At 54.1% G+C, this 27,857-nt stretch overlaps 1 protein-coding gene across 1 annotated transcript in view; it reads left to right on the top strand.

The window, feature by feature from the left end:
• The window catches only part of TBX4 (T-box transcription factor 4), a gene marked incomplete at its 3' end in the record, with an annotated part of 28,386 nt that extends 5,273 nt beyond the window's left edge, over nucleotides 1-23,113 (top strand). Inside the window, exons 4-9 of the mRNA XM_084861847.1 lie at nucleotides 7,006-7,125; nucleotides 8,286-8,433; nucleotides 18,020-18,172; nucleotides 19,075-19,163; nucleotides 19,282-19,517; nucleotides 22,494-23,113. Of these exons, the coding sequence (XP_084717973.1) occupies nucleotides 7,006-7,125; nucleotides 8,286-8,433; nucleotides 18,020-18,172; nucleotides 19,075-19,163; nucleotides 19,282-19,517; nucleotides 22,494-23,113 (1,366 nt within the window). The remainder of the gene's footprint in view (nucleotides 1-7,005; nucleotides 7,126-8,285; nucleotides 8,434-18,019; nucleotides 18,173-19,074; nucleotides 19,164-19,281; nucleotides 19,518-22,493) is intronic.
• Nucleotides 23,114-27,857: the final 4,744 nt, after the last annotated feature.

The raw sequence follows: 27,857 nt of genomic DNA, 5'->3' as shown, positions 1-27,857 counted from the left end.
CAGGCTCAGGACCCCCCTTTTCTCCTCCCCCCACCTCCTCCACATACTCACACTCGGTTGTGATGGTTGGGGGACAGGTTAGTTGTGAAGCTGTCCCTGGGCCTGGCTGTGGGCCCATAACTGGGTTTTCTGAAGACTGAGACGGTGAAGCGTCAGCCAGGGATCTGGAGGCGGACAGCAGGGGCTTCGGTTGCCACTCAGCTACTTCCATCTGGGCGACCCTCAGGATAGGGTCTCTGCCCCCCCTCGTCCCCGGCTGTAAAACAATAGGTGTGTCTTCAGACCGTTGTACGTGAAACACGCAGCACACCTCCTGCACATGTAAGCACACAATAAATGCTAGCTATAACATTAATGTAACAAATGCTAACAATGTGAACCATAGGCAAGAGAAACGTCTGGTATCCACTCAGCATTCTTCCCCTACTGTTTGGAGAACGGCTGTTGAACTGCTTAGGCCCTTCCAAGGAAACAAAGGGTGGCGGTTTGCGGTACAGGGGTGCTGGCTGGCCTTGTGAGCTTTCCTTTATTTTGTTGGGGGTGGGGGTCACGCCTAAGTCAGGGAGGTGGCCTGGCCACCCAGGGTCTCTATGGGGAGAGGGAGCAGTTAGGTGTCAGGGCCTGAATTTGCTGCCTGTGGGGGATGGGGAAGGAGGATGCGTTAGGGGAGCCTGGCTGAGGGCTGGTTCCACATGGAGTGGTTATGAGGTGAGTGGGGGGGGGGGAGGGCAGGTGTCACAAACCCTGCCTTTTCCTAGCTCAGTGCACTTGGGCAAAGCCTGAACTTCCTGTGGCAAAACAGAGGTGGTGACTACAGATCTACCTGCCATCCATTTTCCCCCCCCAGTACTGTGAGCTCAAACCGGGGATCCTGTGGTCGGTGCGTGGTCAGTTGCTGAGTGGATTACAGGTGTGAAGAGGGGGGATTTGGTTCTTGTGACTGCTGTGGTGGACTGAGGGAAAGGAGACAAAGGTTCAGAACTTCCATTTTTAAGCAGCAGAAATAACCTTGTCTCTAGAAAATAAATGGCCAGTGGGTTTTTTGGGCATGCCTGGCCTCTGCCATTTTAAACAAAAGGCATTAGTGATTTTTCTCAGTGGGGTTTCCTGCATCTGCTTGGGTCTTCCTCCTCCCCCTCCCCCCCAAACACACACACACACACACACACTTTCAGAGGTGACTGGCTTCAGGCAAAGTTTTGTGCCTGATTCTGATGGAGGCTTAGAGATGGGCCACAGGGACTGATGATATAATTTAAAAAATGGTTGTGATGATGTTGGCCAGGTATGGATTCAGCAGTCTTTCCTTTCTCTGGCAGAAAGTTATCCTCACACCAGGTCTAGTCCTTAGGAAAACCACCGGCCTTCCTCTCCCCCAGAGTTCTCACAGCCGCTTTTCCTCCCACATAGCTGCCCACTGACTTCCGAGACCACTTTCACTGCTCTGGTCCCTGTCTCCCCTTCCCCCACCCCCTCCGCGCCTCTCTCCCACGGCAGCCTCAGGAGGCAGCTTGCTTTGCTTGGGCTGGTGGCTCTTCAACCTCCTGTACAGTGCCTCTCCCTCTTCTCTTCTTCGTGTCTCTGTCAACACTTCCATTTCTCAGCAATGACCTGGACCCTTCTCGAAGCCTTGATGCACAGAGTCCTAGACTGTTAGAGTCGGACATCAGCCCGATCCCAGAGAAAGACACTGGCTCTTATAGATAAAAGAGTTAGGCCGTTACCAGGTCTCCCCACCCCAACTTTGAGAAATGTCCTTGATTGCTTATTTACGGGGCCAGGGCAATGTTTTGACCCGGGGCTGTTGCTCTGCCCTAAGAGCCTGGCTGGTTAGGGGCAGGGTGGGTCCTGGAGAAGAGGGAACAGAATGTTCTCAAGTCAGTTTGAGTCTTTGAGTCACAAACCTCTCGCCCTTCAGCCTTGGAAGGTCTGAAGCCACAGGAGTGAGTTTGAATTCTCGAACAACTGAATCTGGTGAACAATAAGGTGCCAACCAGAGCGTGACACATCAATTTCTGATTTCTGAATGCTCCCTCGTGGGCCCCGCACCCAGAAGGTTCATGTTGTGGTCTGCAGAGAGCAGACCCTTTTTCTGCCTCCCTACATCCAAGCTTGATACATGTGAGAAACTGCATTTTTTTCTCCCAAACACAGATAAAAGTGAGCTCTGCAGAAATTTAAATATAAACCTCCCCAAAATGAAAATTTCCTAACCGTCTGACGGCCCTACTCCTAGGTCATGGTTGTGCCACCAGATAAATCTCCACTATCAGCCTTCAGAGCCTGTTGAGTTCAATGTTGCTTGTGTTAGTGACAGTGAATTTGCGTTTGAAAAATGAACTACCGATGAGAACTCCTGTTGAACCTGTATTGTTTGTTATTCTGAGGCAAGGATTTGGCCTGGCTTAATCCGGGCCTTCAAAGCCAATTGCCCTCGCTCTGTATACACAGCGTCAGAGCTCAGTGGCGTGGGTGATAAGAGAAGTAAGGGTTGAAGACACTGGGAAAGTGGACTGGGGAGAGAGTGCTTTGATCTCTTTTTAAAGTATTTTCTGAAAGCAAAAGTCTACCAGAAGGAAATGTCTTTTAAAAAAAGAATCTCAGAGAAGCAACTGACCTTCCCAAACAGCATCCATTCCACGCACCCTCATTCCTGCCCCCACCTCAGGGAAAATATTTCTTAAAAATGCTCTGAGTGAGTTAGAAAGCTGTGTGTGTGTGTGTGTGTGTGTGTGTGTGTGTGTAAAATGGAAATAAATTACGTAGCTGTGGTATTGCTCTCAGAAGTCATTTGGCTACAAAAGATTTGGCCCCACAACAGCCCCCAAACTCAGCCTTGGTTGCTGGGCCCTGGCCCCTTCCCAACATATCCCGAATTCTTCCTCAAGATCCCCAGAAACTAGGGCTAGAAAGACTGGTGAGGTCTTCTCTGGACCCCCTACCTTCTTCCTTTCAGAATCTGCGCTCCAGGGACTCTCCGTGTGTGTGTGTGTGTGTGTGTGTGTGTGTGTGTGTATAAATTTTAAAGTCAATTTTATGGAAGTGGAACATTCTTGCAGAAAAGTGAGCAATTCTTAATTGTGCAGCTCTATAGACTTTCACAGAGTGAGCAACCCGTGTAACCACCACCCAGATAAAGAAACAGAATGCTCCCAGCCCCCAGAATCCCTCGTGGGCCCTGCAGTCACCACCTCTCCCCGCCCGAGGGAATCTCTCTCCAGACTCCTCACCCGTCCGGTTTGGTGCTGCGCCTACATTTAAAGGAAAGCACCCAGAGCTGCTCCGCCGGGCCCTGTTGCCCTCCCCCCACCCAGGGAATCGGAGCTGCGGTGGGTTGAGGCTTGGGGACCCGCTGGGTGGGGAGAATTGGTGGGTCCCTTAGGTCGCTATTCCCTGTCCCGCTTGCGGGCTTGGCGGGGCGAATGGGCCAGTGCTTTGAATTGGCGGCGCTCTGAGCCCAGCTGTAACTTGCGTCTTCCCGCTCAGCGGCAAGTTTGCATTTAAGAATTTGTTGCCAAAAATCAAAATGTCCTCAAGCCGTTTCTCCGCGCCCCGTCCAAGGAAGCTTATCTTAGCAGCTCATTCTAAAACCATTTCCGAGTATGAAGCAGATAAAGGCTCAGCCCCGCGCCCTCTCACAGCCTGTTTCATGATCAGAGGAGGAGCCCGGCTTTCATCTCCCCCCAGGCCGGCGGGCGGGCGGCTTGTTTACTCCCCGGCGGAGCCGTTTCCGCGCCGGGAGCTCCTCTGCGGGTCCGGAGCCGGCGGAGAGGGCGCCGGGCAGAGGGAAGGCTCGCGGGCCGCGCGGAAGGTGCGGAGGGGCGGGGAGAGGGTGGAGGGAGGGAGACTGCGGGCAGGACTCGGGGAGAGGCCTGGCGGCACGAGGAGAGGATGGGGAGACTGGCGGGGCGCCGGGAGAGGCAAGTGGGGCGCGGGGGAAGGATGGAGAGAGGAGCTCAGGGCTACGGGGGGCGGGGCGCAAGGTGTCTGGGACCAGCGAGCCAGGACTTGACATCCAGCGCTGGTGGCGGGGCTGCGTGGGATGCAGGCTGCTGGGGCAATGACCACTCCTTCCCCTTCGTGGCCACTCCTTCCCCTTCCCACTGAGGTGTTCATTTCCCACACAGGCGTCAGATTCAGTACATTTTAGGTCGCAGTCACAGAAACAATATCACCCGTCCGCTCCTCGGGTTCAGTGGGGAGGACCTAGGCAGTGCCAGTGAGCCTAGAGGGGAGTCCGGCTCCCAAGCCCGGCCTGGCCTCAGGGGCCTCAGTGCCGCATACCTGCGGATCGATCCCTCCCATGCCCAGCCTCTGGAGCCAGGGCAGGTGCCCTCAGCTTGGGCAGAGCCTGGGGGGCAGGGGAGCTTTTCCCATCACACTCAGCCTTTTCCTCCTCACAGGGCAGCTCCCTCCCGCTAGAGCCCCCTCGAGGGGATGTGGCTGTGCTTGGGGTCCCCGCAGTGTGTTCTCTGTGGCCCAGGGGTCTCCCCACTGAACCTGGCAGAGAGGAGGTACCTTTCCATGAAGGAAGGGAGCTCACGGAGGAGCCTCTGAACTCCCCCTTCAGACCAGGTGCCCCATCTCCCTCCCTGCTTCCTAAGTGGGGGGGGGGGGGGGGGGATTGGTGGGCAGGAGGGCAGAGGCTGCGAGATGAGATTCCTTCACTCCGTCCCTACCTCCTGCAAAACCTCCTGAGACCTTACCACAGCCAGGGATCTGGTCTGTAATCAGTTTCTAGCAGAAGGCAAATCATGGGATGCAGGCTCCGGGCCTTGGAGGGCCTGGCGCAGGCTCTTTGCTGGCTGTCAGAAAAGCACCCCAGCCAGCCTGGCCCCCTGCACTGCTGAAGTGGACGCAATGGGGAGCAGGAGAAGGCGGAGGACAGGACCCCAGGCTACGAAGCCTGCAGAAGTGGCAGAGAGCCCTGTCTCCCAGCCCCCTTTGGCCTGCGGGAAGCCATGCCGGCCCTCTGCTGTTGCCAAGGGGGTGGTAATAGAAGCAGGGCACATGCAGGGCACTGGTACCCAGCAGCCACGCACAGCCAGGGCTGCCCCATTTTGTGGCTGTTTCCGTGGCAGTTATAAAATGGTGCCTGGAAAGGACAGGGTGTGTGTGCCCCCCTCTCCCCCGGGCCCAGGGAGGGGGAGCTGAGGCAGCTGCAGCCGCCCTCAGGTTTAGGCCCACCAGGGGAGAGGGTGGTGCGGCTCCAGCTGTGCCCCCAGGCTAGGCAGGGGGGTGGTGAGCAGCAGGATTGGGTTCCTGAGCCCTCTCACTTCCCCGTCCTGGAGAGGGGGTGGGGTGGACATTTGAAAATGCTTTCAATTGACATCTGAGACAAATTCTTCCACACGGTTTATAAGTCCCTAGACTTGCAGCTAGAACTTCCCTCCTGCCTCCAGGCACGCACACATGCACGCATGCGCACTCCACCTCTCATGCCACCATACGCACTGGTGCACCCACACGGTCACACACCTCCCACATCCCGGCCCTGCAGCCTTCCCCGCCTCTCCTCCAGCAAGAGGGGCACAGACCTGGCCGGGCTGGGGAGTGGAGTGGAGCCCTGCACCTCAGGGCCTGACCTGGCCTTGCTGTGGGGTCTGGCAGCTTATGGAAGCCTTGCCCTGTCTAGGTAAGCAGGTACCCCTGTTGATAAATCGGGGGACTCCAATAATCGGAGGTGTCCAGGACAGCTTCTCTTGAGGGCCCCTGGGTCGTCTCTCAGCGTAGTGAGAGGCAGAGGACCTCCCGCTGGCTTTCCTGGAGCGGGCAGGTTGGGCTCAGGGGACTTGGCCCTTCATGTCCTCATTTAGGTTTGGGGCCTGCCTCTCTCAGGGGACACTTGTGAGAGGCTCTCTAGGAGGGACGGGGTGTCTGAGGACAACTGTCTGCCCCTCTGAGGAAGTCCGGTGTCAGGGACCTGGTGACGGGGGACGGAGGTGTGCCCTGCAGGTGTGTGTGCATGCTGTTGTCTGTGTCTATGTGCTGAGGGGCCTGGGGAAGCTCTTCTCTAGAATGTTCTCTGAGCCTCCAGGTCCTGGAAAGTCTCAGCATGGGCTGCAGGGACTGGAAAACTTCCTTTGATGTATCTATTTTCTTAGAGGCAGGTCATCCCTCAGGTGTGTGGGGAGAGCAGCACAGTGGGGTCCATGGTAATTGTGGTGCATGGATTCATTTAATCCGCACAGCAACCTATGTGATACGTAGTAATATCCGCATCTTAGAGATAAAGAAGCCAAGAGAGCCGAGCGCACTGTCCACGGCCTCCCACTTGTGCTGCTGGTGGTGGGGGGGGTGGGGGTGGGGCGGGGCAGGGGCGGGGAGGACGGGCTGTGAGTCACACAGAGTGGCTCTGGAATCCGTGCCTTTCTCCCGAGACTCCCGGGCTGACTTCCCCAGCACCCAGTTCCTGTGGGCAGGCCCCCTCCAAACGTTCATCTCTGCTAAGCACCGAAGGAACCCAAAGACCTAGAAGAACTCTCCTGCTCACCTGCAAGTTGCTTTGAGGCCTGAGGTTTCCACAGAGAAATGAGCAGAGGAGCCATCTCATTGGTTAACAGAGCAGCTGGCAGACTCCTAAGTCTGCTGCTCTGGCCCCCTGTAACAGCACCCCAGAATTTTAGCTGCCCACAGACTGGTGAAGGACAGGAGGGAAATTAAGGCAGGCAGCTTGGCGTCAAAATCCTCTCTCAGGATCCTGACCAGGGCCTCTGTGCTTTGCCTGCTCACAGCCATGAGGCTGGGGGTGGGGATTCAGTTAGGGAAACCATGTAAACCCTCCTTCTAGACACACAGACTGACAACTGCAGGGGCTCAGAGGGAGTGGCTAGTGCATTCCTCTCCTTGTGTAGGGGGAGGCTGAGGCCAGAGAGGGAAGTGATGTACACGGATCCCACAGCTCTGACCGATGCCCCTTCAGGCCTTCTGCCCCCCTTGCTCACTCTGTGCCATCTCTCCTGGTGCTCTGACCATGCCTCCGCCTCACCCTTTGGCTTCTCCCAGGAGGATGTTCCCCAGCTACAAGGTAAAGGTCACGGGCATGAACCCCAAGACCAAATACATCCTGCTGATTGACATCGTCCCTGCGGATGACCACCGCTACAAGTTCTGTGACAACAAATGGTAAGAACTGGGACCCTCACCTCACCTGCCTTCCCTCCGCTGCTCTTTCCATTCGCCACACCCATCGCCACCTGATGTCTGCTCCAAGGACTCACCAGTTAGTCCCAATGACTGCCCAGATCTGCAGCCTGGGGAGCGGGGCCTGCAGAGGCTGCAGGGCCGGCAGATGTCCGCACACCCGCTGCAGGCGGGGCTGGGCTGGACATGAACATGGGCTGCAGTGCTGGGTGGGTTCCAGCGGCTGAGCTCTCCCCACAGCTGTGGACAAACAGGACTGCTGGCTATGCCGTGGGTGACAGGCGAACACCCACCCGGGTTGATTTGGGCTCTGGCATTGCTGCGTGGGGAGGAGGCGGGAGCCGTTTCCCGGTGGGGTCTAGCTGTCTGCTCTGTGGCATCTCTCTTCTATTTCTCCACTCACTTCCTTTTTGCCCGGCTGCATTGTGTGTGTCCCACCCAGAGTCAGTGGGTCCGGTGGTTGGATGACGGGACCCTTTGGCAAGGGGCTGGATTGAAGGGCAAACCCAGGCTGGGGCCGGGTAAATAAACACTGGGCCCCATTTCCTGAGGCCACATTCTTAGTGTCCTGTCTGCCCCCAGAGCCCAGGACAGCGCTCAAAGAGAGCGAGGGATCAAATGGATCAGCAGCCTGGGACGTGGGCTCCCTGGCGGGTGGCGTGTGGGGCCTGCAGAGGCTGGGTGGATTCAGTGGCCAATCCTGCCCAGGACTATGTTTCTACTTCTCTCTCGGGCTGTATTAGCTCTGGCTGAGGGGACCAAGGCCAATTAATTTCTTTGGGACAAGCATTGTTTTGGGGGCAAGAAATCTGAAAGTTGTCTGGGTCCTCTGAGACGCTCCCTCCAGATAATCTAATTTATAACATTTAAAATGGTCTGTACAACACAGAGAAGTGCTAAGTCCCCCATAATACATTTGTGGTTCGCCCCATTCCTTCTAGTAAAACAATGACATTTCTATGTAATATCCCTTTCTCTTTCACACTTTCTTCTGTGCTCCACTGCTACCCCCAAAGTCCTAAATTGTCAGTGTGATGGGACCAGCATCGACTTTCCCCTTCAGGCCTATGAGGATTTGCTCTCGGAGAGGCGACGGGGACTCTGGGGTGATCCCCTGCTGTGGCCCATTGCTCTGTTGGCAGGATGGTGGCAGGGAAGGCTGAGCCCGCCATGCCAGGAAGGCTGTACGTCCACCCGGATTCTCCAGCGACGGGGGCCCACTGGATGAGGCAGCTGGTCTCCTTCCAGAAGCTGAAGCTGACAAACAACCACTTGGACCCCTTCGGCCACGTAAGAAGGGACCACCTGGCCCCGAGGGCGAGTCCAGGGCTGGCTGCAGATGGATGGGGAGAATCCACTCTGTGGATCCAGCTCCAGGCTTTGGCACCTGTCAGACCAGATTGTGGCAGGAGCCAAGGTCCCAGTCCCCACAGGTGCACATCCTTCCCTTAGTGCTTACTGGCTGCATGACTTTGGGCGAGTTTCTTAGTCTTTTGGAGCCTTAGTTTCCTTGTCTAGAAAGGGAAGATGACCATGCACACTTTTCCTGGGTGTGAGAATTAAACAAGAGAATATGCGGGAAACAACTTTCACTAAGGAGGCTCTAAACAAAAGGCGGCTATGACGACAATGATGGTGATGATGGGTCCGATCGCCCAGCTTCAGTTTCCCCAGGTTTGGCCTTGCTGGAGCATAAAACAGTCCACTTCCTTGAGAAGGAGCCACGATGAGTCCAAGCCGCTCTTTGGCGTGTCTGTCTGCTTGGCCTGGCAGCTGCCTGCCCTCTGGAAGGGGAGCCTTGCTTTGGCTCCTGTCCACTGCTGCCTGGTCTTGCCTGGGACCTGGCTCTCGAAAGAGATTCTGAAGCCCTACGGATGCTGCTGTTGACGCCCCATCCAGGCTGCTAAAGCTTAGTCTTTCGCCATCTGGCCCTGGCAGACCCACAAAAAGCGTTTTATGTGGAAATTTTTAGCTCAAGTGCGTGGGGCAAACTGAAGTCTGGAGACCTGGTGTTAGGTGCCAGGGCACAGGCCCTACCCCTCTAGGCTACCCATGGTTACCCTGGAAGTGCAGGGTGGGGTGAGGGTGATGCGGGTGCATGAGAGCCTCCGAGATGCAGTTACCGGGCTGCCCACCTAGCGCTCAGGTGTGCAGGGTGGTGGGGGAAGGAGGGGTGGGGTGTGCAGGCAGGTACGTGCCTCTTTCAAGCCTCAGTTCTATTTTTGGAGATCTGCGTGCAAATCAGAATTCTGTGAATCATAGTTCCCCGTGGAAAATGCCAACATTGCTGTGTTTCCAATTGACCAGTAAGTTACTAGCAAGCAGCTCTTAGCTCTGATTTTCTTAGCGTCTCTTCCATTCTTTTCTGAGTTGGTGATTCATAAACAGGCAACTATGAGAATGCTTAATTAATGTAATTGACTCCCAACTTATCCGTTTTGCAAGCAGCCCGGGTTTTCCCCATGCAGGGCCAGTAGGTGCTGTTGGGTGTATGGCAGAGATGTGCAGGTGTGCACAGTGGCTTGTGCTCATCAGCCCCAACCTGTCATGGGGGCAGAGACAAGCCAGCCACCCAATGGGAAAGGTCAGCCAAGCCCCCGCCTCCCAGGGCACAGGGCCTTCAACTGAGGGGAGAGGGGCCTTCAAGGTCTTCCTGAGCACCGTCCTGGCCAAGACTTTGTTCCCAGCAGCTCCTCCCAGCCTCCTCTGCTTGGCCAGACGGTGGCACCAACCTCGGAAGGTTAGTGAGGTAGGGAACCTAGCAGACAAGCACGTCTGTGCCCACAACTGCACACACTGCAGGCCCAGGGGACAGACTTCTGGGGTGAGCACAGAGCGTGGCAGGAGCCACATCTTTGGGTGAGTGGCCGGGGGACCCAGGAATCAAAGCTCTGGTGAGAATTTTGGATGCATAGTTGTAGGGATGCCTGAGAGGACTCTTCCACTTCCCTGACACCTCTGCAGAAAACGGCAGGGGAGAGAGTCAAGGGGCCGAGAAGATGGGCTTTTTAAGAGTGGGAGACAGACCTACCCTTGCAAGCCCAGCAGCAGGTTTTCCCAGCCTGACTTGCCTCTTTGGTGGCTCTACTGAGGCCCCTGGGGGCTTGCACTAACCCAGTGGGGCTGCTTGAGGGGTTGTGGTGGGGGGTGCCCCTGACTACTTGCCATGCCTGCAGGGCATCTTCCTTCTCCCCCATCCCCTACGCAGCATGTGCAGTTTATTGGTTATGACACCCCCTGTGGGGTGGCAGGGCTCAGGAGATGCAGTGATTGTCTCAGGAGCTGGGAGCAGTGCTTGGACCCTGCTTTCTGACTTCAGTTCAGCACTCTCGGCTTCTCCGCCTTTCTGTACCCAAGGCGCAGCCGTCACATCTTCAGCTGCTTGGAGCGCCGCGGGGAGGGAGCAGGCGTTGGCCGTGCAGAGGAGGCGGTGGAGGACGGGTTAACTTCCTAGACATCTCAGGGCCTGGACCTGGGCTCTGTTCCTTGGCCTGTGTCCATGGTAGCGGCGAACTCTCCAAGTCGCCCTTCTTGGCTTCTCAGTGCAGGAACCTGGGAAAGGGCCATCTCATACTGTGAACTTGCCCCAAACAAGTCCTTCCTTCTGCCTAACTCATCTCCCAGGAGCTTCCAAACCTCAAGTACCGTTCTCCAGCCAAATGGACTTTGGACTTTTCTCACAGCACTTGAGGGGCTTTATCTAGCGGCTGCCCCCCAATTGCAGGCTTCTACCAGGAGAAGGACCCAGGGCTCAGGGGAGGGCTGGGGCTGGGCAGCCAGGGCAGCTTGTCCTGCATGATAGGCAGAGGCTCCACAGAGGCTCCGGGACAAAGACCCCCTTAGGTCACATGACCGCATGCTCTGAAAGACAGGACTGGGTTCTGACTTGAAAAGGTTCAGGGTAGCCAAAACCAGTTTGGCTCAGTAGATAGAGTGTCGGCCTGCAGACTGAAAGGTCCCAGGTTCGATTCCAGTAAAGGGCACGTACCTTGGTTGCCAGCACATTCCCGGTAGGGGGTGTGCAGGAGGCAGCTGGTTGATGTCTCTTTCATCTCTCTCCCTTCCTCTCTGTAAAAAATCAATAAAATATTTTAGAAAAAGAAAAGGTTTAAGGTAAGACCCCTGGGTTGTGGAATAAAACCCAAGGCCATAGACAAGGCAGGCAGCAGGGGCAGAAAGGATCAGGGGTTGGGGTAGGACTGAGTTGCCTCCATACAGCCCCAGTTTGGCTCCACTTCTGCTGGCTGTGCGGGCTGCTTGCCCATCATGCCTTCCTACCTGCCGCCCCACCCTGTGTCCATGGGCCAATGACCGTGGGTGGAAGGAGAGGCTTCGGGAAGCTGAGGGCCTCACTGGGGTAGGGTCTGTTTCCCACGGTGGGGCATGGAGATGGCTGGCCCACAGGTCTTACTTTTCTTGTCTCAAGTCTCCCAGATTCCTGAGGAGGAAGGTCAGTTTATGATTTCTGACATGAATTTGATTTTTGAGTCTGTTCCAGAGGCTGAGTTCACCCAGGGCTGGCGGTGTGGGCTGCAGCTTCTTGGCCACAAAGTAACATGGGCACAGTCCCTTCAATGTGCTGCCTCCTCCTCCTCTGGCTGCAAGCCTCTTCACCTACTTAGTCCCTCCCCAGCTTGGGATCCAAGCTCATGTGCCACTTCTTCAGGGAGACAGTTCAGGGACCCTCTCATAGGCTTTCAGAACTTTGAGCACCTTTCTACCCTAGTACTTTCCACAGTTACAATTTTATACTCATTTGTCACTTTTATTTTTGAATAGGAAATGCATTCACAGGGTTTAAAAATAAACCAATGAATAAACCAAAATGTCTTCTTTCCTCCATCTAGTTTCTCCCAATCCCAGCCACCGGTAACCAATGTTACTAATTCTTTTCAGCGTTTCTTTTTGCATAGACAAGCAGAATGCAGAATCTCAGATCCCTCCCTTTAGACACAAACGGGAGCATACTACACACCCTTTTCTGCACTTTGCTTTGTCAACCTAGTATCTCAGGGCGATGGTTCCATTCCTTTTTTCACAGCTGCATAGAATTTCACCCGTGATCGTTCCACCAATTATTTAGCCAGCCCTTATAGGACTCAGATGTTTTCCTATGTTTTTCTCTTTTGATTAAGCTTGTGCATATGGCATTGTATATCTGTGCCAAGTATATCTGTGCCATAAAGTGCCTGTTCAAAGGGTATTTGGATTTGTCATTTGTAATTCTGCCCGCCATTGAGTTAGTTACACTGATGTATATTCCCGCCATCCTGTAGCCTCACCAGCACGGGGGGAGAGAAAAAGTTTGGGTTTTTGCCAGTCTGATGGGTGAAATGTAGACATCAATTTTAGTTTTAATTTGTATGTGTTTATTAGGAGGGAGGTGAAGCATCTTTTTTATATGTGTTTCCTCTTCTTTATCCTTTGCTCATTTTTCTCTTAGATTTTTTTTTTATTACTTATCAATTCTAGGACTTTTATGAATTAGGAAGGCTTAGCTCCTATCTGTGATATGAGCTGTATGTATGTTTCCCAGTTTGTTACTGGTCTTGGGGTTTTGCTATGCTGGTGTTCCTGCGCAGTTTTCCACTGAATACATTGCTCTTTTCCTTACACGTTCTGCACTGTGAGTCATTGGAAGCCCTCATCCACTCCTCACTTACAAGGGAATTTTCTTCTGTTTTCTTTTAGTGTTTTATGGGTTTATTTTTACATTTAAACCATTGATTCTTTTGGACTTTGTTCTGGCATTTGATAGGAGGTGTGAATCCAACTTTTTTATTCTTTTCTAGAGAGCTATCCAGTTGTGCCGACACCGGTAACTGATGAGTGCTCTCTCCTGCTTTAGATGCTTATTTCAGGGGCGAAATCCCCAGTTGAGTCAGCGACTGTTCAGGGGCCAGAGTTTTAGCTGCAGAGGCTTCAGAATCGGTTTCAGTGCCTGGCAGGGCTGCTCTCCCCTCGCTCTTCTTTTTCAGTTTCCTGGGCTAGACTCATGTATTTTTTTTTCACATCAACTTTAGGATAAGCTTGCAGTGTTAAGAATGAAACTTATTTTGATAGACTGACTGATTGAAATTAGATTATTGGGCTATCATGGGCCAACATTGTCCAGGTTTCAGGAAAACAGCTTTACAATACCACATCTGTATCCCCCATTGTGTGCTCCCCACCCAAAGTCTACTTTCTTTTTGTCACCATATATATTTTACCTTCTTTGGCCTCCCCTTTTCCTTATATTTTTATGAAAATCGCTATAAATGATAAATTTACTTAGGGACATTGGTAGGAATGCCTTTCTCTTTGTTGGAGTCTGCTCTCTGTCCTCCGAAAGTGCATTCACGTTTTCTTCCTAAGATCCTAGACCTTTCTCGTTCTGTATTTCATCTTGTTACTATGACGGTATCAATGTGGACTTTCTCCCACTGCATTTTCTCACCACCGGTTTCTGCTTGATTTTGGATGACTGAGTGACTGCCCACTAAACAGGAAGCCATAAGGCTTTTAATCACCAGGATGTCCTAGTGCCTGGAACTGTTTCTGGCAAAAGGTGGGTGCTGGTCAGCAGTGAGTGAGTGAGTGGACCTGCTGAAGGGGGTGCTATGTAGACAGAGAAGACACTTCCACCAGGGGCTGGTGTCCCCCGCAAGCTTAGGCTGTTAACTTGCCAGTGGGGGGCCAGACCTATTACTGTCCTTTTCCTCCCCTATTTGCTGAGCCCTGACAATGCGATGAGCCCTGGCTGGGGGCTTTGGGACATATAGATGGATGCCCCCATACAACTCCAGATCCGGCTTGGCCCTCACCAGCCAGGTACAGGTACAAGTTCAGGCTTGGAAGTGAACACCAATTCTGTCTCCCATCGGCTGTCTAAGGTTGGGCAACTGCCTTCACCTTCCTGAGCTGAGCCTCTGTTAAAATGGGCTGATAATAACGCCTACTTTACGGGGATTATCAAGGTGAATTATATGATGTGTGTAGAATACTCGGCCCAAGGCGTGGCACACAGGATATGCTCAGTGAACATTGGTTATTACTGCAGTTTCTGGGCCCATGGTTACTGCCCCGAGAGCAATTCCCAACCTTGGAGTTGACCCTTGAACAATACCATTTGAATCGCATGAGTCAATTGGAAAAAAAAAAAAAAAAAGGTGTGTAAGTGGATCCACGCAGTTCGTGCCGGGTTGCTCAAGGGTCCACTGCAATGCCTGAGCTTGCGGAGAGCAGCGTGTACTCTCTTGGAGGCCATCTGGATTCTTCTCAGGACCCGCCGGTGTCCTGGGGCAAGTCCCACCCCCACGACCGGCCTCCTGGTCCTCGTCTGCAAAACGAGGAGGTTGGACTCGAAAGATCCCAGGTCTGCCCCTCCGCACCCTAATGTTCTGTGTTTCTAATGTAGATAATTCTGGGCCCCACTGGCGGAGCATGCTCCGGTGATCTCTTGAGAAGATGGATATTTGGCGCTATCGCAGTTGTTAAAACAGAACAGGCTTCTGAATCGTAGCCAGGACATAATGAATCCCATTTCCATAAAACAGCGATGATGACGAGACCAGCCGTGCAGTGGGCTTTGCTGACGTGGCCGGCCCATTTGGCCCAATAGCCTCGGCAACAAATATAAATGTGAGGCTCTGGCAAAGCAGTTCAATGTGACGCCTGAGGAGCTTCCGAGTGAAGCCAGGTGTGCGAGTCCCCGCGTTGGTCTCACATTCTCTCCGGCTGATGGGACTGAGGCTCCAATTTATGTTTGTGTTGGTTCCATGGGCGGGACTTCCTTCCAGACACCTGTCCAGGTTCTAGACTGTCAGAGTCAGGAGGGTATTGGGGACCACTTAGAGGAAGGCCTCACTTTATAGATGGGGACCCCAACGACTGGAGCGGAAGAGCTTTGCTCAGGACTTGCAGCTGGTGAGCAGGGGTCCATAGAAGCTTCCAGGCCCTTCTTCACTTCTCTGAGGCTGGGATTACACACCCTGCAGGTGTGGCCATTTCTCTCTTCCTCCCAGATTCCCCTGCCAGCCTGTCTGGTTCCCTTTCCCTAGACGGTGTGTTTGACAATCCAGGACTTTGTCCGATGGGCTACAGAGTTTGGCGTTTATCCCAAGGGGTAAGGAGGAACCATCAAAGGTGACATTATGACTAGAAGCTGACTAAATGCTGGCAGGAGTGGGGTGGTGGGGACATGGAGGTGAGCGGAGGAAATACAAAGGGCCCTGCTCTCAAACAACGGACGGTCTTCTCGGATGAGCCATGAGGTTCTGAGCAGGGGAGTGCCTGACTGGGTATATCCCAGGTGAGGTGGAGAGAAGTAGATGGAGACTGCGAGGAGGCTGTCCCTGAATCCTGTGAGAGACCGTGGGTCTGAACCAGGGCTGCGCAGCGGGAAAGGGGAGGCTTTGGTTTTACAGCCAGAGTCCTAGGATTTGGTCACGACTGACTGGACTGGAGGAGGGGGACTATGAGGAAAGGGGGGCTGAAATGCCCATGGCTCTGGCTGGCTGTTACAGCCTGTGACCGCTGCCATTGGGGGACAGCACAGCCTCACGTGCAGGTGCCTGTGTCCTCCCCCTGAGAGCCGAGTGACCAGGGTGGTCCAGTTGCCGGGGAGCATGTGTGTGCTCTCAGAAAGATTGTCTGTGCACACATTTAATCACCATTTTTGACCTGAAAAGTGCCTTAGAGGCTAGCTTGTCTGTAGTGAACGAAGAGACGGGAGGAGTGGATAGAGAGCTTGTGACCCTGGCCCAGGTCTCCCCATGCCTGTGACCCTGCCTTGCACTTACTAGTTCCTATTTTGGGGGAAAGTACAAAAGGAATAAAGATACGGCCCCTTTTCTTGAGGAGTTTTTAGTTCAGTTGAAGGGACAAGAAGAAATAGGAAGTCAGGAGGAAGCAGCACCACAGCCACAGAGAAAATACATGGGAAGTTTCAGAACTGGGAGTTCAGAGCAGACCCTAGTAATCTAGGAAGGCTTCCTGGAGGAGCTGTGAGAGAGAATGGGAAAGGAAGAGGAAAACAGCATGGGGAACTGCTTGTGCAAAGACGCAGAGGCAGGAATCTGGGGATTCCCAGGGGCATCTAGAGCGCCTCCCAGGGATTCAGAGCTTAGTTCCTTTGTTAGCTCCTACAGCTTGAGGGAATAGTGCAGGTGACAGAGGAACTAACTGGACCGGGAGGTGTTTTCCAAGAACCAGCTCCTCTCCCCAGTGGACTGTTCCCTGGAAAGGGACATCCACCAAGGCCCCCCCCCTCCCCCCGCCCCCCGTCATTAGTCTCACTGTGTCTCTTGTCTGGCAGGCCCAGTTGGGAAGTGGGTATCCAGCTGCAGGCCCTGGTTTGGGGCTTGGGAAGCTCTGTCTCTGCCCCAAGAGGGTCCCGAGGTTTGTCACTGAGGGCGAAGGGGTGGTGGCTGGTGCAGGAGGCAGAAAAGCTAGTTCCTGCTGGAAGGAGCTGCTCGGCCCAAACCAAGGAACCCAGGGAAAGCCAGAGCCCACAGCCCAGCTCCTGGCCAACTGCCTCCTCACCCGAACCTGCGCTCTGGGCTCTGGGCTGTCCTGTCCCCGGGGTGTGGCCCGAGCAGACCTCCCCGGACTCAGGCTTCTGCCTGCTTTCCACAGGAGAGCCTGGCTCTGGCCTTCTCCAGGCTCTGCTCACTCAGAACTGAAACCTTTCACTGAGCTCCAGCACCAGGTGGGGAGAGAGGAGAGAAAGGAAAGCGCACTGGGACCCAGGGCCAGCCTAGCCCAGCCGGCCAGGAGCCAAAGGGTTAACAAAAGCAGCAGTGCTGATAAAATGCCCCAAATTCCTGGTCTTGCCTCCAATGGGGAGTGCGTCTGGCAAATGTCAACGATAAAAAAATACATTTTAATGGCACACGATGCAGCCGCTACCGTGGGGCACAGTCGAATGAAGCAGGTTTTGAGCAGCCACTACTGTGTGTTACTCCCAGGCACCCGGGCCACGCCTCCGGGCCTCTTTCATAAGCTTTGGCCATGAGGGCGACCCACCGCCACAGCCCCAGGCACCTGGGGCCTCGGGCCTCCTCTGGCTCATTTTAGGAACTTTGTCTCCTACCTTGGTGCCAAGCCTGGGATGGAGCTTCCCTCTGGGCTGTGAGCGGCCTCAGGCACGTCTCAGGATAGGATGCAGCTGAGTCTCCCAACGACCCCCAGCAGGCCTCTGCGAGGGCTGAGAATGAATGAACAAAGGAGTCACTAGATGACAAAGGTCAGAGTGCAACATTCTTTTCGGCTCCCTCCCTCCCCCACTCCACTGACTCCTGGGCTGGGAAGTTGCTTTTGTTGCTGACAAATGTGAGGAGGGGGCTGAGCGAGCCCTGATTGTGAGCATTTCTGTGAAAGGCTGGTCACATGTGAGTGGGAGGGAGGGATGAGATGGCAGGGGGGCGAAGAGGCAGAAGAAAAAGAGGGAGAGGCAAGGGGAAGTCAGCCGGTAGGGGAACAGGTAAGTGATGCATTATGATCCCATTTTACAGATATGAAAACTGGGGCTGACAGACGTCCAGTTACTTGTCTGAGGTCAGACAGAGAGACAGTGGCAACCCGGACTTTTGTCTGTAACTCAGAATTCCACCCACTACACTGCTGAGATCCCTGGGCACTTTACACTGCTAAGTTCTCCACTGCCACAGGGAAGCCACCTAACGTAGGGACGTCCTGGGACCAGGCCGAGGTGCTGGAGCCCAGGGGCCTGGTTCTTCACGTGGGAACTTTGGGACCTTTCTGGGCTCAGTCCCTGTGGTCAGGCGCTGGGGCCTGGGCTTTTAGGAGATGAAAGCCTGTCCAGGGTCAGCTGAAAGAGGCCAAGGGCCAGGGGGTGGGGGCTGGAGCTCAGAATGAGACCCTTGTCTTCCAGATCATTCTCAACTCCATGCACAAGTACCAGCCGCGGCTACACATCGTGAAGGCTGATGAGAACAATGCTTTTGGCTCCAAAAACACGGCCTTCTGCACCCACGTGTTTCCAGAGACATCCTTCATCTCCGTGACCTCTTACCAGAATCACAAGGTATGCCGCAGTTCCCACCACCGACACCACGCGGCATTGCTGCTGGCCTTCAGAGAGAGGCAGGCAGGGCAGCTTTGGAGGCAATGAGGTGGAGGCAGGCCCAGTGCAGGGAGAGGCATAGTGAGCAGGAAGGGAGACCAGACTCCTAGACCTCTGTGCAAAGTAATTGTGCTCTTTATTAGGGATCAGGGTTTGTAACTGTAAAAACTGGAGCGTGGAGCTTGCCCCATGGCATCAGTATTAGGACCCTTCGTCTATAATCTCTCTCCCTGGTGGGATTCAGAGGTCGAACGCTGGGCCTGCAGAGAGGCAGGGGGGTGAGGTCAGGGGGAGCTCTGGGCCCTGTCAGCTGTGGTCAGAGGCTGCCTCCCACTACTCACCCTCCCCAGCCCAACCAAACTGCTCTGGTCCCTGCATGGTCACACCCGGCCCCTCTGCCTTTGCCTGTGCTACCCTCTTCAGTGTGCTTCTCACATCGTGCACGTTGGACTGATAAGGGGTCAAGGGACCACGGCTGTGGTGGACTTCAGGCAGAGAGTGACAGAGACAGATTTGCTTCTAGAACAGTCTTTGGAAACTTGATGTGGCAGTTGCACTGAACAGAGATGACAGGGGCAGAAAGCTGTCACAGGCACCGGGGGAGAATGATGAGGGACTGAGTCAGGAGCACAGAGAGAACAGAAGACGGATGTGGAGGGTCTGTAGCGAGCAGGGTGGAGAAGAGCCAGTGACAAGATGTGCAGGGTAAGGCCAAGGAGGACCCAGCAGGACTGGGCCCAGGGCTGGGTGGGTAACTTCCTCTGACCCTGCCATGAATTCTGCATGTGCCTGGGGCGGGAGGAGGGTCGAGACCAGCCCAGTCCCCTACCCTAGCACCTCTACTGCGTGTCCTCTCCCGACAGATCACACAGCTGAAAATTGAGAACAACCCTTTTGCCAAGGGATTCCGGGGCAGTGACGACAGTGACCTGCGTGTGGCCCGGCTGCAGAGGTGGGGGTTCCCCGGGGGTGGGATGGGCAGCCTGGGTTCAGGTACATGGACTCGGTAACCCTCAAAGTACCTTCACTCTTTCCTGTCTTCCTTTGACTGTCCCCCCCTGCTGCTCCAGCAAAGAATACCCTGTGATCTCCAAGAGCATCATGAGGCAGAGGCTCGTCTCCACCCAGCTGGCGGCCAAGCCCGACGTCAGCCCCCTGCACGGCCCCCACCAGGCACTGCAGCACTACCAGTACGAGAACGGGGCTCACGTGCAGTTTGCTGGAGCCGAGCCACAGGACCTTCCCCTCAACACCTTCCCGGCCCAGAGAGACTCCAGCCTCTTCTATCACTGCCTGAAGAGACGAGGTAGATCTCTGGGGCGGAAGCCCTGGAGGGTCAGGGGAGGGGCGGAGCTCACCTCCCACACACTCCCCACCACACACGGAAGCACGCAGAGATGCTCACCCGTGCGCATGTGCACGTGCGTGCACACATGGGCGGGCAAGCCTGAAGGATTAGGAACCATGGCTGGGCTCAGGGCAGGGATGTTGGTTCTTGCTTTTAAGGCAGCCTTCAGAATCCTCACGGATAGCTCACAGCCTTGCTGTCCGCGGACACTGGTACCCCTCCCAACTCCAGGTTTGCTGCTTTGCAGCCAATGCTTTGGGAGCCTCCACAGGGTGAGCAGAGAGCACGAAACCGGCTGGACTCTGCCTCTGAGCAGCGGTGGAGGCTGAGGGGGCTCAGGGCAGAGGTTTTGGACTGGGGCTGTCACTCATCAAAGCAACCCTAGAACAGGGGCAACCTGGAGCCATGACTGCAGGCTCTCTGCCTCGTCACAGCAGGATCTGCACAGGCTTTTTGAGAATGGAGATGAGCTATTGTGGATGCAGACTTGGGGCCAGGACCAAAAGCAACAGCGCTGTGTATGCTGAGCCCTGAGCCAGAACCAGCACATCTGTGCTCTGTCTGGTGCCAGGTCTCATCTATAAATCTATAGATCCTTTTAAACAAGGGGCAGTTAGTGCTATTATACCAGAAAACTTCATGGGGTCGCTGAAATTCTCTTGGGAATGAGTTTGGGGACTTTCACTTGCAATCTAGAATGTTCTCTCAGCCCAGCTCGTACGTACCAGCGGGCAGAGCTCTGGTACCAGTCCCATTAGATCTAAGGACCTAGACCAGGGGTTGGCAAACTGTGGCCCTTGGGCTAAATTTGGCCTGTTGCCTGTTCTTGTTTGTGTCTGTGAACCGTACAAAAATGGTTTTTACATTTTTTTAATAGTTGAAAAAAATCAAAAGACTATTTCGTGATATGTGAACATCCTATGAAACGCAAATGTTAGCGCCGTAAATAAAGCTGTATTGGAGCACAGCCACACACATTTACTCACCCGCTGTCGGTGGCTGCTTTCCTGTGATGACAGCAGAGCCGCGAACAGCAAGTCCTGGCTTAACGTCGTCCACAGGCTCTGCGACCTCAAGCAACACTAAGCGTGACAAAAGCAGTGTTACCGCAGGCTAATGGATACAAACAAGAGCTAAGTTCCTACAGCATAGTTCTGGTCACCAAAACACCATCAAACCTCTAGATCAGGGGTCCTCAAGCTTTTTAAAGTGGGGGCCAGATCATGGTCCCTCAGAGAGCTGGAGGGCCGGACTATATGAACTACTAATTCCTACTGTAACACCTCGGCTGCGCTCACTGCCCAAAAAACCTGGCGGGCCGGGTCAGACTCCTCTGCGGGCCGCATGTGGCCCGCGGGCCGTAGTTTGAAGACCCCTGCTCTAGATAAAGATGTCAAACACTTCAACATGACATATTGAAATAAATGTGAACTATATGTACATTTAAGAAAGGTTAATTTAAAAAGTTAAGACAATGATTTTGCAACCGTTTGCAATTCAGGGTGGCAGGTGGCTCAAGCCTGTCCCGGCAGCTCAGGGAACAAGGCACTGAGACACCCTCACTTAGACAAGCCAACTCACCACATGTCCTCATCTTTAGGATGTGAGAGGAAACCGGGAGACCGGGGAAAACCCACACAGACGTGGAGAGGACGTGCCAACTCCACACCATGGCCCCAGCCCAGAATTGGTTACTTTTCCTCATCGACGTTATAATGAAATGATGTTGAATGAAACATTATTCAGAGACCTGTTGTAGTGGCGAGAGATTCCACATGGCCCACGGAGCCTGAAATATTTACTATCTGGCCCTTTACAGAACAGTTTGCTCACTCCTGACCTGGAGTGACTGGGCCACTTTCCAAGTTCAAGAGCTTGGTGCGCTTGAGAGAAAGGAGGAATCTGGAGAGAGGATGGAGAGGAGGGATGAGTGAGGGGTGAAGGAGAGAGCTGGGTAAGAGAGAAGGGCAAGTGCCTCATCAAGGAAGATGCCTCTATCTGGGGCAGAGCTGGGCGCAGGCCTTCAAACGTGGCCCACTCCCCAGGCGGCCCGGCCCTGTGCACATCCTCCCAGAGTGAATCTCTGGAGAAAACAGGAGGTGAGCCGAGATAAGCCACAGGACAAGCGCTCTTAAATTTGTTGAGTGGGCTGCTGCCCAAGTCCTGGGGCCTGGGTCATCCCTGGATTCCAGGGGGGACATGCCACCCTAGAGAGTCAAGTCCTCATGGTTGAGAATGGTTTGGGGCAGCTGAGGTTATCTTTTCCCAGAGTATTATTAGTTTAGGCTCAAAAGTAGAAGTCACCTTTTACTTATTATCAGCTCCATTTCTTAATTCTGTAAACAATGCTATCTTGAAATCTGTGTAATGACAATTTGATGGGACTCCTTTGAACACTTGTAGGGTTTACTTCCTCTTCTAAAAGCAGCAGGAACGTGCCTGCGGGTTGCTCGGGCTTCCTAAAGGCCTTCCTGGGAGCTGAGGCTTGAAGCAGAGACACTGTGGCTGTGATTTCCTGGCTCGTTCAGACAGATGTGGCCTCTGGGCCTGGTTTGGTCTGGCAATTGTGTCTACTTTCCTTGGCCAGGGCGGGTCTAGTCTAAGAATGCCAGCACACATTAAGGCCTCTTCCCAGCCCCGAGAGTCAAGGCAAAGGATCAAAGCTGAGGGCCTCCAGGCTAAACACACGACCCAGTGCCCAGTGATGGAGCGTCCCTGTGCCTGTGGGCAAGGCCCGGAATCTCACCGCTTCTCGGCTGCTGCCACCTTATAAAAGCTGTTGCCGATTCAAGTGGTTTTGGGAGTGCCAATGGCAACACGGGGCAGGGGTGGACCCTGAATGACACAGGTAGGGCTCTCCTGGCCTCCAGCCGGGGTGCTCTGACCCGCGGGCTGGTGGGAATGGCTCTTCCTGAAGGTTTCTTTGTCTTCCAGCAGACAACGCCCGCCACCTGGACCTCCCCTGCAAGCGCTCCTACCTGGACGCCCCCTCCGCGGTGGGGGAGGATCATTACTTTCGTTCTCCCCCTCCCTACGACCAACAGATGCTGAGCCCCTCCTACTGCAGTGAGGTGACCCCAAGAGAAGCCTGTATGTACTCGGGTTCAGGGCCTGAGATTGCCGGGGTGTCTGGGGTGGACGACTTGCCCCCACCCCCGCTGAGCTGTAACATGTGGACGTCGGTCTCTCCGTACACGAGCTACAGCGTTCAGACCATGGAGACTGTGCCTTACCAGTCCTTCCCCGCGCACTTCACCACCACCACCATGATGCCCCGGCTGCCCACTATCTCCGCTCAGGGCGCCCAGCCGCCGGGAAACACCCACTTCAGCGTCTACAACCAGCTCTCCCAGCCTCAGGGCCGAGAGCGGGGGCCCGCCGCTGCCTTCCCCCGGGAGCGGGGCCTCCCCACCGTGTGTGAGCGGAAGCCGCCCTCTCCGCACCTGAATGCTGCCAACGAGTTTCTCTACTCGCAGAGCTTCTCCCTATCCCGGGAAGCTTCCTTACAGTACCATCCAGGCATGGGGACTGTGGAGAACTGGACTGACGGATGACTCCCAAGTCCCCTCGACAGCCCAGGACCATGTTAGCTCAGCACTGACCTCTGTGGGTGGCCTGCACTACCAAGAAACACAGGAAGGTAGTTTAAAGGGTGGGCTGTGTGCATGTATGTGCCCACGCATGCATTTGGAGAGCCTTGATCTTCTGCCATACAAGTGAGGCCATGACATGGAACAAACACAGCTGTCAAAGATGTGCTTTTGGCTGTAGGACCCGGGTCCATTGTTATCTGGCATCTCTTGAACATGCCCACGGGTGGAATGGAAGTGGGGAGTTCATGTGAATTATTTAGAGATTTTATAATATAATATTTGACTTTCTCAGGGCCAGGGGATGAGGTCCCTCCCACAGGAAAGGTGGGGGAGGATTCTCTTCGCAGGGGTGGGAGGGCTCCGTGCCCATCTTAGTGGTTCTGGCCTTCTCTTTGCAAGGAGGGCTGAGAAGCTTGTTTGGCCTCTGGCCCACTCCCTTGGCTTCTGAAGGTTCTATGATATGACCCAAGAGGTGGGCTCAGCCACAGAGCACACTCTGAGTGGAGCTGGCTGCCCAGAGAGTAGCCTGGGAATTCATCCCTGAGCTCTGAGGGCTGATCTTCAGAGAGGGTCATGTGCTAAGTGCCATCTGAAGGGTATGAAAAAAAAACTTTTTTTTTTTCCTCTAAGAGGAGGGAAAATGCAACCTATGGCATCTCTGTCATCATTCAGGTTTTCTTATAAAGCGCAAAGCCCTTCCCCCTTGGTCCCCAAGGCACAAGCTCTCACTCCCTCTGTTGTGCAAGACTCAGCCTCTCAGGCCCCATCTGCATCCTGTGACTGGCAATTATGAAACACACTTCACCTGGCAGCGTCCCCAGGAGACTGCGCTGGGGCTGCTGCCAGGCACCTACGGAGCCTGTTCTGCTCCTAGAAAATCCGTGCCTCTGGAGCAGGAAAGCCCAACAGAAATAAAAACGAGAATCGAGAAAACATTCACTTCTTCCAGTAAATTCAGCCAGTGTGCTCAGGGGATCAAGGACCATTCTGCAGCGAGGTGGGTGTGGGGCCTCAGCCCAGCTCTTTAGCATTGAACATCACCAGACCATCCACAAGGCTGGTGCAGACTCTGTCATCCAAGTTGGGAAATCTCTAAACTCTTTGCATGCTGAATAGCTATTTATATATTATATAAATAAAGAAAAAAAAATATATATATATATCTCACAAATGCAGGCCACATGTCAAATTCAGCTTTGCTCATTACAAATGAATAAACTTAAAAAAAAAAAAAAGAAAGAAACGTTGGAAGGGGTATTTGGAAATACATCTATTTAAATTTTTATTACACACTTGATGTTAAAAAAAAACTAAGAATGGTTTAGAAAAACATAAATGAATAAATAAATATATAAATATATATATATATATAAACACACACAGTACAGATTAAATTTTATTAGCAGACACATTAGCTAACGGGATATGGAACCTCAAGTGTTTTTTATATAGCATGGATGTTTTATTTTGCATATCGGAACATAAAGCCATTTTACAACTGTGAAGTGTGTGGATGCTCTTTACTCCTGACTTGCATTTCTTGGCTCGGCCATGGTCTCTGCCTCCCTTCTGCTCGCATTTTTTCTCAAGGGCCAGATGGAGCCCTGGGTGCCTCTGAGCATTTGTGTCATGGAGCCTCTCAGTATAGAGAGGACTCACGGTGCCACTGGAGCCTGGACATCATGCCACTCTTCAGATGACGGGCCTGGATCCCAGGGCCCACAGAGGCCCCAGACGGGCAGGGTAGGCAGTGCCCAAGAAGCTGTCCCCTTTTAGTAGCCAACACACAACCTGGCGGTTTGGGGGAGGTGGTCTCCCCCGTAGGGAATTCTTAGTGGGGTTTGTGTAGCTGCTTCAGAAAAGGAGCCGAGAAGCAGCCTCCATCGGAGACGGAGGCTTTCCGAGCTCACCAGCCACCTGCAGCCAGAGCGGAGGAGTGGGCCTGACGGAGCCCTCCTTCCACCTGCCTCCTCCCCGGCCAGATCCCTGAAGCCTGGCCACAAGTGGAGGGTTAAAGGGAGATGAAATTCAGTGCGGGGTCATCCCACTAGATTTGAAGGAAAGCTGGTGTTGGAAGTGCTGTTGGGTCTCCCTCCTAGCCACCCCTTGCCCCATCCGTCATGGCTCCTTCTCCAAAGCTGCTCACTGTTTTCCACCATCTCCAATGCAGGCTGCTTCCTTTCCAGTCCCGTCCTCATCAGGATTAGGATGAGATTTCCAGCTGGGTACAAAGTCAGCCTTGTCTCCTGTTTCCTCAGGGCCCTGCCCTGTGGCTCTAGGGTTTCTCCCCGGCTGGACTTCTTCCTGCAGGAGGCGGCCAGGCCCCTGCTTCCCTTGCTGTCGGTTCCCACCTTGGCCTTGCTGACCACAGAGGAAAACTTGATTTGGTTCAGGGCACAGGGAAGCGGGGGCTCTTCCTAACTCACACCTGCTCTGCTTTTTTCTTTTTGGGTGGAGACTGCATCCTGGGATATTCCGCACCTTCTCGAAACCAGGCGGAGGGCTGGGAGCCAGCCGTGGGTTCCCAGGCTCACACCGGGCACACAGTTGCCTGGGCCCCAGGTAAAGAAAGCCGCTCCTACAGGGGTGTTTTGCCTTTTGGCAGCTCCCAGCTTCCTCCCGGCCTTCTGGGAAGCAGGAGGTCCTTGGTCTTCCCCACCTGGGTACGGCTGGAGCAAAGCCTGCAGTGGGATTTGTGGAACTTTCCGGCCCCTCTGAATCAACAAGTCAATAAAAAGGGGGCACATGGGATACCCAGGAACAAAGGGCACTATTCAGTAGCGCCAACAGGTCATACATCATCGGGCCAGAAACCTGCCACATGAAAAGGGTCTGCTTCTGCTGTGCCCTGCCTGGGAAGGAAAAAAAAAAGAACGATGAACATTCATCTGTGAGGCCATCGGCAGGCAGCCCCAGGGCTCTGTTCTCCAGCCCAGGGCCGGCACTGGGAAAGGCTGGGCCAGGCTCAGCCACCCAACGGCTCTCCCACAGCAGAGGAGCCTGGGATCACAAAAGGGAGAATGAAAAGAGAAGCTGGGTCAGGCTGACAAATTGTTAAAAAATCAAACCAACTTCCAGCCTCTGCTAGGCCTCAGAGGGGTCAAGAGGCCTCGGCTGGCCCCACTAATGGAGCCTGCTGGAGGAGCAGCAGCCCTGGCCTCGCTGTGTCTTATCTTACAACATAAAATTAAAACCCACTTAAAAGGCCGGAGGGCATGTTAACATTCCCCCTGCTGTCTAATTGAAGTAGTTCCCAGTGCAAAGGATTTCACTTGAAAGATGTCTCCCTCCGAGCCGGCGCAGTCCTCCTGCTCGGCGGGCAGGGGAGGGGGCTGGGAGGGTGGGACTGTCGTCTCCAAGACCAGCACCAGCTCAGGCCAGAGAAGCCTGCTTGCCGCCACCACCCAGGTGGCAGGTGGCGACAGTGAAGGTTAGAACAGGCTGGGTTGTTCTGTATTTTTAATAATTTACAAATTCATTAGCAGCTATGTCAGCAGAGGCCAGATCCCTGACAAGAAGCCCTGGTAATGATTCAAATATGGTGAGCTCCACAGCAAAACCCGGCAGTTCCTGAGGCCAAGCGATTTCTATTCTGTCCCCCACCAAGGCCCTCCTCCCGCCTATGCAAATCCGTTTCAGGTCTGGGAGGCATACGGAATCAATCAGGGCCATCCTGTAAAGGTGATGAACTTGCACTGGCCATCCCCAGTAATGGGAACCAGTCAGCCCTAAGCCGGCTGGGACCGAAAGCCAAGGTGACAGCTATTAAGCAATTGTGTGCAGAACAAAATGGCAAAGGGGCCAGGTAATCAATTCAATTTCGATGGGCAACCCAAGCAACTGCAGCGTCTGTCGCAGCTGATTAGAGAGGGCCCGGCTGGAGCTTTCAATGCGGGCCCATCACAGATCAGAAACAGGCCCGGGATGAAAAGGGAAAGAACTGTCTCCTGAGAAGCGGGCGATGAAGGACTCTGTTTTATGTGACCGTGTTCTTCCTTCTCTCCTTGAAGAAAGAGTAGAAAAAAAGCAAGCAGTTGGGAGATTAGATAGTTTTCTTTTCAGCCATTTATCATTATGAAAGAAAGTAGACAGGGCAGGGGCAGAAAACTCTCCAGTGGGATTTCTGCAAAGTCTCACTAAGAAGGCCCAGGTTTACACTCTGCAGCTCCAATGGCCCCCGCTGATTACCACAGCCTGACGGGGCCTGCAGAGCGTCCAGAGTCCCTCTTCCCTAACAAGGGCAAGCAGGCCCCGTGCTCCGAGGATCACAGACATTCTCCTGCAGAAACCCCAAACCACCAAATTGTATCATTTGTGAAAATTAAAGTCTGAGGTGGAATAATGGGGAGAGGAAAAGATGAGACAGAGTTGTGCCAAGTCCCAGTGGGTTAGGCCCCGATTGGGGCCCCCATTTGCCAGGGCCCTCCTGTGTCTGCCCCAGGTCAGCACTGGCCTGTTTGATGGTGGACCGGAGCAGCCAGCTGGTTCTCTGGTGCAGAGACTGAGGGAGGCAGAGCAAGGGGGCATCCACAGGCACAGAAGCAGAGAGAGAGACCAGTGATGGGGCTGTGGAAGGGATGGGAGAGGCTTGTGGGCAGATGGCAAAGCGTGTAGAACCAGGAGGGAGAGGGCCACCTTGGAGCCCAGGGTGGGGAATGAACCTCTGGGGCAAGAGGCTTGGGGCTGGTGGGGAGGAAAGAAGGGG

Source organism: Pipistrellus hanaki, assembly GCF_964339955.1.
Source record: "Pipistrellus hanaki genome assembly, chromosome: 16".
Taxonomy (NCBI): Eukaryota; Metazoa; Chordata; class Mammalia; order Chiroptera; family Vespertilionidae; genus Pipistrellus; species Pipistrellus hanaki.
Note: the sequence above shows the minus strand (reverse complement) of the source record. Positions and strands in the feature narration are given on the sequence as shown.